Consider the following 12,840-nt stretch of genomic DNA (forward strand, 5'->3'; position numbering starts at 1 on the left):
TAACTGAGATCTGTCATGGTTGGAAATGTCAGTGAACAGTCAAAGATATGTGAACGGTGAAACTCCAGATCCATCATGAGAAAGAAGAAAAACCATGGGAAACTCCATAAGCAGGCCACCTTGTGGACACATGTACTGCAACCATTGGGTATTATTGGCTATCAGTGCCCCTCCCAGGACAGTAGTCTCACTGGGTTTACTCCCAGCGGCTGCTCACTTTCTAGATTCTGCCTCTGACCCCAGCTGGCGCGGTTGGGCCCTAGGTGCCTGCCTGGGACAGGGTGGGGCAGGGTTCCTGGAACCGGCTGGTTTCAGCATCTTGGCTCTAAGTCCTGCTCTCCCCAGAAATGCTTCTGTCCCGGGGCTCTTCTCTTAGCAAACAGAGAAAAGGGCCCCACCTGGGGCCTACCTGGGTCTGGGAACCTGGGGTCAGGTGATGTTGCAACTCGCAGTTTCCTTTGTGAGTGTCTCTCTGATCCTCTAAAGCCCTGGGAAGTGGACAGAACAGGTGCTCTAAACCCCAGATGACAGATGCAGAAACTAAGGCTTAGACAACAAAAAGAGGCTCAGGACAAGTCCCAGGTAGGTCTATTCTCTCCTCTCCCTTAGGGAGGGGATTCAGATTTAGGGGGTGGGGAAAGGTCATTGCTGAAAGAATAAGGGTACCCCAAGCATGCACTGACCTCTCCAGCTTTCCTGAGCTACACTGCAGCCCAGCCTGTTCCTGATCTATCTGAGTCACCCTCCTGTGTGGTCCTCCCTGAAAAAGAGAACCCTTAGGCACCAGGAAGGGAGCCAGGGCCCAAGGAACTGCTGAGCCACACCGGTGTGGAGTTGGGAGCCTGTGACGTGACCCTGTGTTTATGTAGAGTCTGTGTCTGAGTCTGCCTATTATGAGTCCTTTGTGTGACTATATCTGAGATCCTGTGCAACTTCAGGGCTTTGTCTTTGTGTGGCTGAATTGAATGTCTAGGAGACTAGAAGAGGTAGGGCTGTGTTTCCACAGTCCCCTGGGGAGTACTGGGGAGGGGAGGGTGGGAAGGAAAGTGCTGGGGAGCAGCTCTGAAGCTTTGAACTGGTCAGACAACTTTGGGAACCAGGGAGCAGAAGCCAAGAAGGGAGGGGAGAGAATAGGCCAACAGAGGAACAGGCTGGAGGCTGGACAGGCTGACGGATTCAAGGCTGTGGCATGAAGCTACTTCCCAGCTGGAGAGCCGTGCTGCCCATGGGTCCTCGGACCCGGACCTGGCCATGGGCACAGAAACCCAGAAGTAGGTGGGCCCTAAGGGGCTGGGGCTGGGGTTGGGGCAGCACTGTGGGGTGCAGAACCTTAGGCCTAGACCCCAACAGGTGAGGAGCCTCAGGCCCTTGGACCCTCCCAGCCCCTCTCAGCCAGCTCCAGGCCCCATGGCCAGGCTGGGCTGGACCTGGCAAGAGAGAAAGACAGGCTGGGCCTGCGGCTGGCATCAGGGACTGCGTGACATGCAGTCACACAGGGCCTGGTGCTTAGAAAGGCCCCAGATTGTGTTTAATGTTCTTCTGTTACTGTCTTAAAATTTGTGATACCTTTGGAACAGGGACCCTGCATTTTCATTTTGGACTGGTTCCTGGTTGGGAGGGGAAGGGAATCCCTGTCCTGACACAGGGGACAGGCAAGGCTGGGCCAACCTTGGAGCCTTCTCCAGAGGCTCATCTGTTGTGTGCCTCACGGACCCTGAGGGGTGAGAGGCAGTGGTGGGGAGGGTAGTGCCTTATTACATTTAATGTATGATTTACAGCATTAATGTGGGAATTCAGGCCAAACTGAATTCTAGGAATGGTTTTCTAAAATCTTGCTACCTGTGTGGCCTTGGTCAGATCACATCTCCTAATCTGTTTCCTCAGCTGTTGAAGAGGTTAATACTGCCCAGTGCCTGGGGTTAAACACAACAATGCATAGATGTTGCCTGGAACACAGTCATTCCTCAAAAATGAGAGTGGTTATAATGGTGATAATGATTAACTTATTAATATTTAGATGGTGACATAATAAGTGCCTGTTTCTACTCCTTTTCCTGTCACCTCAAACAGAGCTTGGTAAGCTTCCAAGACTGTCCATTCCTCACCCTCCACTCCGGCCCTCTTTTGGAAAACAAGAAGACATCCCATGTCCCAGCTCAGGTGCAGGCAGGAGATGAATGTGGCAGAGACTTGGGCGCCTTTACCACTCCACTATGACCAGAGTTAATACATTACCTCCACCTAGGTCCTGCTTTCGCAATCTCGATAGGAGATTGGGGTCTGGTTACAGATTTACTTCGAACAATGTCTGATGCATGGAGTAAAGTCCTTCTTGGCCTTTCTATAGCCATCCCCTCTTCTCTTCAGGAACTGCTCACACCTGTGTCCCAAAGATGAGGGCCCAGGAGGAACCTGAGGGACTGACGCAGGTGCTGGGGCTGGATGGGGGCAGGGTGGGGTGGGGGTTGGAGGGACTGCACAGGCCTTTTCCCTGGGAGGGCAGAGACAAAGGTTCTGATAACTTGATCAGAAGTGACTGTCCTAGGCTGAACATGGCAATTGGGGGTGGGGGTGGGGTGGTAGTCGGGGCGAAAGAAACTTCAGCTTGGGGACTGGCTGACTCCAGCTTGAGAGTCAGTAGGCTCACTACCTACCCCCCCACAACAGTGACACCCCAAGCACCTCCAAAGGGCAGGGGTTGGACCAGATTGGGCCCTAAAGAGCCTGTCCATAGTCTCCAGCCCTCTAGGCCTTTCCTGGTGTCTGTCCAGGCCTTCTGACTTAGGGGCCCATTCCCTTGGCTTGAATGCCTGGGTCCTGAGGGCTCCAGGAGCCAGCACAGTGGACTCACCATGCACAGAGCAATGTGAGGTGGGAGCCAGGTAGAGTCAGGCCAAGGGACAGATGGGTGGATGAACAGTGAGGGAGGTAAGGCCCCATTCTGAGGAGCTGACAGGCCACTCAGGCACCTGATTGATTCTGGGGCAGAATCGCCTTTTCCAGTGTCCACCTCTCCACCCTGAGTTACTGTTCTCTGTTGCCCCCAGCATGAGGACCTGGGCTTAGCCGCGACCTCCCCAAAGGACCCCCCCGTGTCCCTGCCCACAGAGTCCAATTTCGACATGCTCTACAAGATTGAGGATGTGCCGCCCTGGTACCTGTGCATCCTGCTGGGCTTCCAGGTGGGCTTTCCCCCAAGGGCCTTCCCACTGCGTGCTCTCCAGAATCCCAGCTCCCTCCCTAGCCGCCAAGGTTATCTTGGGTAACAGGAAGAGAAACCTAAGGCCAGAAATGGTGACTGTCACCAAGCAGGGGTGGGGAGAAGTCTTCTGGGGCCCGAGAGAGGATTAACTCTCTGGGAGCAAATGTCACATGCCAGGTGGAGTGTCAGTGACAGGGAAGAAGGCCCATTCCACAGAAGATGCAGGAATAATTTGAGGGCAGATTAGTAATCCCCAAAGAGGAGTGCAGTAGCCCTCTGAGAATTTCCTGTGGGAGTGTCAATCCTGGGTGGGTATGTTGCCTATGGTAGCATGGCTTCAGGCCCACTGAGGCAAGCATGAGAACTGCTAGGGGGCCCTATTTCCCTGTAAGCTCTGTGGATCTTATTCACTTCCCCCTACCCCCTAGCATTACCTGACATGCTTCAGTGGTACCATTGCTGTGCCCTTCCTCCTGGCTGAGGCGCTGTGTGTCGGCCGTGACCAGCACATGATCAGCCAGCTCATTGGCACCATCTTCACCTGCGTGGGCATCACCACCCTCATCCAAACCACACTGGGCATCCGGTGAGCTGCTCCACCCCACCCCCACCCCCACCCCCACACAGACACAGACACATACACGCAGCAGAGGCAGCAGCAGCAGCAGGTTGTCTCTTTCAGAGGACTCAAGGGGCAAAAAAAGCTGTTATCTGCCCCCACCTGCTACTACTTCTCCCAGGCCAGCCTTAGAGCCAGGCAGCTGGGGTCCTACCCTGGCACCTGGCACTCCTCAAGGACTAGGAGTCTGTGGGTTTAAGGGAATGTCTTAGCTAGGAGAGGACTGGTCCTGGTGCCCACTCACCAAGCTGATTAAGCCCTACTCATTAAGCCATACTCGGGGTAAAGAGGACTACCAGCTTCCCTGATTCTAGAGCCTGTGCAGGCCTCTTAGATTGTTTGTCTTCCTGGGGGCCCCCGCCCCCTTGTGCACAACCCTAGCTCAGGTGGCTAAAGCATGGTTGTTAGTGTGGTGAGAGGAGAGGAAGGTTGTGAGTGGAGCTTGGATGCAAGAAATAAGCAGTCCACCTCTCTGCATGTGGCCCCTCACAGTGCAGGAACTGGTGTTGAGAAGCAAGGGGGGCAGGTTGTGGGTCAGGGGTTCTATTTGTTTTCTTCCCTTGAGCACCCAAAATGTTATAGAGTCCTGCCTGGGGCCTCGATGACTTCCCTCTGCTCTGCCCCTGCCCTTGCCCCTCTGTCTCTGTCCCTTTGTGTGATTCTTTCTGTCCCTCTCTTTCTCTGTGTGCCCCTTCTCCAGTCTCCCCTGTCTGTGTCCCTGCCCCCCACCTCACTGCTCCCTTGGTGCTATATACTTCTCCTTCCAGGCTGCCGCTGTTCCAGGCTAGCGCCTTTGCATTTCTCGTCCCAGCCAAAGCCATCCTGGCCCTGGAGAGATGGAAATGTCCTCCGGAAGGTGGGTACACCTCTGGGGTCTGTGTTGGAGAGCGGGGAGAACCAGAAGCCTGGAGGTCTGGGTGTCTATCCCAAGTCTGGACACCAGGATGCATTCATGGCAGCATCTTCTTTCCCTATGTCTCTGTTCCCCGTTCATATGCGTGTGTGTCCCTGTCTCTGCCCCCAGAGGAGATCTATGGTAACTGGAGTCTGCCCCTGAACACCTCTCATATCTGGCACCCACGGATAAGAGAGGTGGGTTCCCACGTGGAGTAGAAGAGACTTGGACCTGAGGAGGGGCTAGATGGGAGTAAGGGCCACGGCTGAATTGGGAGATGCAAAGTGGTAGTCTAGAGGCTTTTTTTTTTTTTTTAATGTAGAGGTCATAGCTTCTACATAGTGACTTACAGCTGATCTTTGCTCTTCCAGGTCCAGGGTGCCATCATGGTGTCCAGCACAGTGGAAGTGGTGATCGGGCTGATAGGGCTGCCTGGGGCCCTGCTCAGCTACATTGGGCCTCTCACAGTCACCCCCACTGTCTCCCTTATCGGTCTCTCTGTCTTCCAAGCTGCTGGTGACCGAGCTGGCTCCCACTGGGGAATCTCAGCTTGGTGAGCGGGCACCAGGACCGATCCTCGCCCAGCCCCAGCCTCCTTAGCCCCTACATTTCCTCCGCCATTGCCCTGTCTCCTGCCCCCAGCCTACCTACCAGTCATCTCTTCTTTGTGCCTCTGTCCCCAGCTCCATTGTCCTGATTATCCTCTTCTCCCAGTACCTGCGCAACCTCACCTTTCTGCTGCCTGTCTACCGCTGGGGCAAGGGCCTCACTCTCTTCCGCATCCAGATCTTCAAGATGTTTCCTGTAAGGAATTGAGAGGCAGCTGGGGCTGGGACTAGGGCAGGGGCTGGACTTGTATCCAGGGCCAAGGTGGGGGACAAGGGCCAAAGTAGCAGGGGAACTAGAGCCAGAGCATAGATGAGGTCCCAGCCAGGGACTGGAGCAGGTGTTGGGGCTGGGATCTAGGGCTGGGGCAAAGGCTGGGGCTAGGGGTAGGGCTGAGGTAGAGGCTGGTTAGCTTGGAACAAGACCTCCAAGGCTCTCAGTGTGCCCCTTCCCCCTCCCCACTTCAGATTGTGCTGGCCATCATGACCGTGTGGCTGCTCTGCTATGTCCTGACCCTGACAGATGTGCTGCCCACAGACCCTACAGCCTATGGCTTCCAGGCACGAACGGATGCCCGAGGGGACATCATGGCTATTGCACCTTGGATTCGAATCCCCTACCCCTGTGAGCAACCCCACCTGGTCCCCTCTGCCTCCAACTCAGACCATATATAAGGCCCCTGTTGATTCCAGTGCAGCTGATGATAAAGCTAGCATTAGCTGCCACATGTATTGTGTTCCAGGCAGAGTGCTGTTTAACTTAGACAAAGCCTCACTCCAGAGCTTTGTGACTCTGAGTGATCCCAAAAAGCTCCCATAACTGTACAGCTCCCACCCCAGCTTGAGATCTCTTTACCACCCCCCCCCCAAAAAAAAACCTGCCTAGTTTACCTCCTAACCTACTCAGGGGCACTGCATCCATCTTCCTGTCTCCCCTCAACCCAGGCCAGTGGGGCCTGCCCACGGTGACTGCAGCTGCTGTCCTGGGAATGTTCAGTGCTACACTGGCAGGTATCGTTGAATCCATTGGAGATTACTATGCTTGTGCTCGCCTGGCTGGTGCACCACCCCCTCCAGTACATGCTATCAACAGGTATGCCCATCTGCCCTCCCCAATATCTGATCCCCTCTGATCCACTCAGGAAGCAAATGTACGAGAAGGTTGAGTCCCATAAGGTGTGGATCTGATCCCCTCTGATTCCACTCAGGAAGCAAATGTACGAAGAGGGTTGAGTCCCATAAGGTGTGGACTTGAGCAAGTCGCTAATACTTTTCAGATGTCATTCTCCTTACTTATGAAATGGGATGGATGTTCTCATCTCTCACCCTGAGTGTTGTGAGTAGTGCAGGAGATAATGAAGTCCGAGGGAAACTAGTCATTGACAACCTTCCATATGCCTAGCCCTTGATGCATGTTCTTTTATGCAATCCACTAATGACTATGAGACAGGTACCCTTATCTCCATTCTACAGATGAGGAAATTGAAACCCAGAATTGCCAGGGCACTGGCGTAGGGCTCAGACCTGGGCTCTTGGTTCCCAGACCTCCTTTTGTCCTGGAGTGGGGAGTATAATACAAATAGTTGCAGCTTTCACAGAAGGCGAGCACCCGAGCCAGGGTAATGGGGCAGAGCCGGGACCAAATCCCCCCACTCTCCTTATCCTTACAGGGGCATCTTCACTGAAGGCATCTGCTGCATAATCGCAGGGCTATTGGGCACAGGCAACGGATCCACCTCGTCCAGCCCCAACATTGGCGTCCTGGGGATTACGAAGGTGCCCTGCTGAAGTAGAGCAGCACAGAGCCCCACCCCCACTCCATTTGCCCCAACCTGGTCCCCTTTGGCCTAGCCCCACCCGGTCTTTGAGAGCCCCAGGGCTGCTTCAAGCCCTCGCCCAGCTGTGCCGCACTCTTATCACAGGCCCTGCCCACCCTGCCCCGCCCAGCTCAGCTCCAGAACTCACCCAGCCCCACCTCGTCCCTTGGGTATAGCCCCGCCCCTGGGTATAGCCGCACCCCCTGGCTCCCTGGCAGGTGGGCAGCAGGCGCGTGGTGCAGTATGGTGCAGGCATCATGCTGGTCCTGGGCACCGTTGGCAAATTCACAGCCCTTTTCGCTTCACTCCCTGACCCCATCCTGGGGGGCATGTTCTGCACCCTCTTTGGTGAGTGCTGCTCGAGGATCCCGGGTGACAACATGGTCGTGGAATGGTGGAGCCCACCCTGTCGGAGCAAGGCCTCCAGTGGTTCTCTTATGCCCCCAGGCATGATTACCGCTGTGGGGCTGTCCAACTTGCAGTTTGTGGACATGAACTCCTCTCGCAACCTCTTCGTGCTCGGATTTTCCATGTTCTTCGGGCTTACAGTGCCAAATTACCTGGATTCCAACCCTGGCGCCATCAACACAGGTGCCTCCACCTGTCTGAATTTCACTGCGGGTAGGGGAGATGTGGTGGGCCTGACTCTCAAAGGCTCCACGCAGCCAGAGCAACTCTCACTCAACTCTGAATGTTAATCAGCAGCTGAGAAGCTAATTAGCAGGTGTCCTTTACTAAGACACTTTCTATGGACAGGTATTGAGCTTCACATGTGCTCATTTAACTTTCACAACAGCTCCATGAGATAGATACTGTTATCTCCACGTCATAGATGAGGCTTAAATGATTTATCCCATGACAAGTATCAACTAGCAAAACTGGAATTTGAGTCCAGAGGTGGGAGAGACAGAGGTGCAGTTCCAGCTCCAAGCCTGCTCAAGGAAGTCAGCAGACTGCACAAGTAGAGAGAAATCCGTGAGGTCTGCTTTCCAGATGGGGCCATGACACCCATTGGCCCTTGGCCTATTCCACAGGTGTTCCTGAAGTGGACCAGATTCTGACTGTGCTGCTGACCACAGAGATGTTCGTGGGAGGGTGCCTTGCTTTCATACTGGACAACACAGTGCCAGGTATGGGTCAGCCCTGGGAGGGAGAAAGAACTAGGCTGGGCTCATCTGCATTCCAACCGATGGCCCCTGAACCAGAGCTGTGGTCAGGTCCAGTGTGATGTTGGCAGGGAGAAGCAACAGATAGGCTGGTGGAGTGCCCACTGGCTGGAGGGAGAAGCCACTGGTCAGACAGAAGCACAGACATGCCTCATAGATCTTGAAGAGGATGGGGCTAGGAGTCATTCCAGGGCCCTTGTCTTTTCCTCTTCATCTCCATTTCTTTTTTTCTTTTTTTTTATATCTTTATTGATTTCAGAGAGAGGAAAGGAGAGGGAGAGAGCTAGAAACATCAATGATGAGAGTCATTGATCGGCTGCAGCCTGCAACCCGGGCATGTGCCCTGACCAGGAATCGAACCCTGATTGCCTGGATCCTAGGTCGAGGCTTAACCGCTGAGCCACGCCCGGCCGGGCTCCATTTCTTTTTTTAAATATGTCTTTATTGATTTCAGAGAGAGGAAGGGGAGGGAGATAGAAACATCAATGAGGAGAGTCATTGATCGGCTGCCTCCTGCATGCCCCCCCACCCCACCCCCAGGGATCGCGATGCCCGCAACCAGGGCATATGCCCTGATCTGGAATTGAACTGCGATCTCCTGGATCCTAAGTTGATGCTCAACTGCTGAGCCATGTTGGCCAGGCTCCATCTCCATTTCTTGATAGCCGCTGGGGTGAGGGGCGCCTTTGCTTTATTAGGACAGATACAAATGCAGCATCAGTTTGTTGGCAAAACCCACTCCAAATATGTCAACAGCCTGCAACAGTGGCTACTAGGAAGAGCCCTAACTTTTTGCTATTAGGACTTAATAAGTCTTTGCTATTAGGATTTATTGCAGAGATTGTGGAGGATACTTCATGGGGGTTCCTGAGAACCCTCCTGGACCACTTTCATGTGCCCAGTAAATATATAAAAACTAAATGTCACCAGGTGCCCTAACTAGTAACAAACATTAACATTTAACAAACATCTTCTAAGGGTCAGGCATGGAGCTAAGTGTCTCATCCTCAAAAACTATCTGGTGTGGCTGAGACTATCAAGTGACTCACCGAAGGTCACAACTTTTGCAGATTTGTAACTTTGCAAATCTAGGATTTTAACAAAGACCATCTGATGCAGTCTATAGCCTGTGTCTCAGTCATTGCACCACATGACCTCTGCTGAAGTGTTTCAGGGGAACTGAAAGATCAGGGTAAGATCCATGGAGACAGGGGTTAAAGATTATGCCAGTCCAGGGAGATTAGGAATGGGAGTAACAGGATGGCCCTCTATCCCCCACCACTTGCCAACTTGAACATGGCTGCAGACTCCACTTGCTTCCCTTTCTCTAAAGACACAAGTCAGAGGTTGGCTATGCACAGCTGGTGGGTTGGAGTGTGGGCAGAAAAGGGCCAGGGCTCCTTGGCACTTTTAGGGATTTTAGATAGCATCAGATGATGAGGGAGCTCTTGGTAGCAGCCATTCTTTGGGTGTATGAGTGGTAAATGATGATGGTACCTACCTCTTATTTAGAAGCTGGACTGGGGACTGAGAACAGCCCATCCTGTGAAGCTGAGAGGAACTTGGCAGCCTCAGTGCCTAGGGAATCTGGGAAGGTGGAGGGCATCAGGTGGGCAGCTATAAACTGAGGGGCTTCTCTGTGATTTGGGTGGCTGGATTAAGCTAACCAGATGTTAACAGTCTCAGACTGCCTCGTGGAGTTCATCACATCCCACCCTTCAATCCAACTGCCCATCAGCAACGATCCTTGCAAGGGGATCATATATTATGGCACATAATCTTCAACAGTCCTTCAATATACACTAATGAGGAACCTGAAGCTCAGATTGGTGAAATCACTTGTCTAAGGCAGTACAACCTGGATTCCAACCCAGGTCTGGCTAGCTCAGAACTCAAGACCTTACCGTGGAATCACACAGCTTTCTTTCGTGGGATGGGAACACTACTGATATACCACTTTGCATTTGTTCTTTTTCTTTACCTAGCTACAACCCAGCCTTAGAGGGGCAGCCAATTTAGTTCACGAAATGCTAGAGGAGCTTACCAGCTTGGCCCTGGGTTAGACACTAAAGGGGATGTACAAAAAAAAGTGTTTGTTTTGAGGCGCTCCTAGCACAAGAGAGGAAGTAAAATTGAGTTTAAAGCAATTTAGAGCAGTAAGGTCAATAAGCCTGTGCTGGAGTCATCTGGAGGGCTTCCTAAGTGAGGTTGGATGGTGATTAGAATGGAAGGGACTTGGAGAAACAGAGAGAGCACTGCAGGTAGGGAGGGATATAACAGGTAGGTGAGGGAACTCTGGGCTACCTGTTGTGTGTCCCAGCAGTAATGAGGGGTAAAGGCAATCAACCAACATAGTTCTGTGCTACACCTACAGCTCTTCCCCATCCACTCTGCCCACCTGTGCTGTTTGTGCAGCCAGGCCCAGCTCAAATAGTATTTCCTCCAAGTAGTCTTCCCTGAGGACCCCAGCCCTCCCTCAGTGCCCTCTCCTCTGACTCTGGGACACATTTCATTTGCATTACTCATGGGGTTCTCAGGCTGGACTGCCAGCATACAGAAATCTCACTTTTACCAGATTTACACAGTGCCAATCTTCATCAACCAGCCTTCTTGTGAAAACCTGAGATCTCATATACCTCTCCCCAACTCTGTAGGGTGAATTCCCCTAGTTGTAAATCTCTACCACCACTACTGAAGATTCTTCTTAGCTTGACTTTCTGAGGTTGTATTATAAAAACAGGAGTTTATTTTCCAAATATGAAGTCACATTAATACTGATTATAGTGTTTCAATATACACCAACCTGCCCCCACAGCAGTCTGAGCACTTTATGGTCCACAACAGCCCAGCACACACTAGCCCCATATTCAAGATGTAGGATGTCAATTACTTAACCTTTCTGCCAGCTTCTGCATCATAAAATTTTGCACAATAGTGCCTTTATACCTCCTCCTTCAGATGTACTTTGAAGGAATAAGATAATAAAATTAAAGCACTTAGCACAGAACCTGGCACACTGCAGGTAAACAATAAACACTAATTATAACCAGTATCCTTTAAGGTTCCCCAGAGCTCTGGCCAAGTCAGCAGCTGAGAAATCATGGACCCAACCCTTTTTAGAACCAGAAAATACTTCAGAATCGAGACACTCAATTCCAGAAGTCTATTTCAGAGCTAGATGGGAAGGGGAGGAACTGGTAAGTCACCTCACTGTCCTTTTCCAGGGAGTCTAGAGGAACGTGGTCTGATACAGTGGAAAGCTGGGGCCCATGCCAACAGTGAGATGTCTACCAGTCTCAAGAGCTATGACTTCCCCATTGGAATGAACATGGTAAAAAGGATTGCCTTTCTGAAACACATTCCTATCTGCCCAGTCTTCAAAGGATTTTCTTCAAGGTCAAAAGATCAGCTTCCAGTTCCAGAAGATACTTCAGAAAATAGAGAAACTGGGCCCGTGTGCACCAAGGTCTGAAAAATTACTCCCAGGAAAGGTAGGATGTGTTAGTCTATGGTTTTTGTGGAAGGGTTGAAAAAAATCATTCTTATATGTTTTAACAAAAGGAAAACCAAACTATTCAGTTTCCATTTTTGTGACCTAGTTGAGTGCCTTCAAGGGGAAGGTAAACTGGGTAAAAAGTCAATATATGAATTTTGAGTAAAATTCTTTAGCCATTTCATAGTGAGAGTGGAACTTCTCAACTAGTGTGGGCCACTAAGATGTCACAGTATGCTGAAATACTGATCCCTTCAGCTTCTGGGTATCTATCTGGGCAGAAGCTGGATCAACTAGAAGCCATGTGACATAAACTCCAGCCACCGGCAGCCAGCCTCATTTCTGCACTCCCGTATGCTGAATAAGTAACACTTTATGATATGGAAAAGGTTGAGAAATACTGACACTGCACAAGAACCAGCAAAATCCTCTCATATGCAATAATGGTCAAAAACTAAAAACAGGATGACTTTAGTTACCCTAAACTATACCATATAAGCCCTGGGGTAATAAGTTGTCCCAAGGACTTCAAAATGAAGTAGTGATACTCTGAAACTTTCCATCTGTATCTATAATGCAGATGCCTGGCTCTCTAATTAAACATCAAAGTAGTTTTAATGTGCACATTCCCTAAGAAATGTTCCAACAAAATAAGAGCTGTCTAGATGATTACTTAATAGTAACAATCCCTTAAAAAGAACTTCCTATGTGCCAGAAACTGTCTTGTACTTGCTGTATATTAACTAATTACACAATCCTGAGATAAATACTGTTATTACTACTATGATTTTTAAAGAGATGGAATCTAAGTCACAGAAAGGTTAAGTGACTTGCCCACAATTACTGGATTCATAGGAAGTCTGGCTAGTCTTTGCTCTTAATCAGTAGGTTACAATGCCTAAATTTATAACCTCCAAGCTTACTGCATTACAGTACTTTGGCAATATGTGGAAATATGTCTGAGCTGAGAGAAAAAGGATCTGTAAGCCTCATGTATTTGGCAGCCTGCAGTGCCACTTGTGATCTTGAGCTCTTAGAAAACA

The 12,840-nt window shown here is 51.0% G+C and overlaps 1 protein-coding gene across 2 annotated transcripts; it reads left to right on the forward strand.

Moving 5' to 3' along the window:
- The first annotated feature begins 1,189 nt into the window (after positions 1 to 1,189).
- SLC23A1 (solute carrier family 23 member 1) lies at positions 1,190 to 11,776 on the forward strand. Of its 2 annotated transcripts, none has more exons than XM_087815931.1 (15): positions 1,190 to 1,271; positions 2,368 to 2,429; positions 3,048 to 3,182; positions 3,631 to 3,788; positions 4,589 to 4,677; positions 4,846 to 4,913; positions 5,088 to 5,269; positions 5,400 to 5,520; positions 5,790 to 5,946; positions 6,267 to 6,414; positions 6,992 to 7,097; positions 7,357 to 7,486; positions 7,586 to 7,741; positions 8,185 to 8,268; positions 11,529 to 11,776. In XM_087815931.1, exons 1-15 carry the CDS (start codon positions 1,190 to 1,192, stop codon positions 11,774 to 11,776), a joined length of 1,926 nt encoding a protein of 641 aa, XP_087672057.1. The 2 variants fall into 2 exon arrangements, with proteins under 2 accessions (XP_087672057.1, XP_016059225.2); XM_016203739.2 differs by having other exon boundaries at positions 7,586 to 7,729; positions 8,173 to 8,268.
- The last annotated feature ends 1,064 nt before the right edge of the window (positions 11,777 to 12,840 follow it).

This window comes from Miniopterus natalensis, chromosome 4 (assembly GCF_054644295.1).
Source record: "Miniopterus natalensis isolate mMinNat1 chromosome 4, mMinNat1.hap1, whole genome shotgun sequence".
NCBI lineage: Eukaryota > Metazoa > Chordata > Mammalia > Chiroptera > Miniopteridae > Miniopterus > Miniopterus natalensis.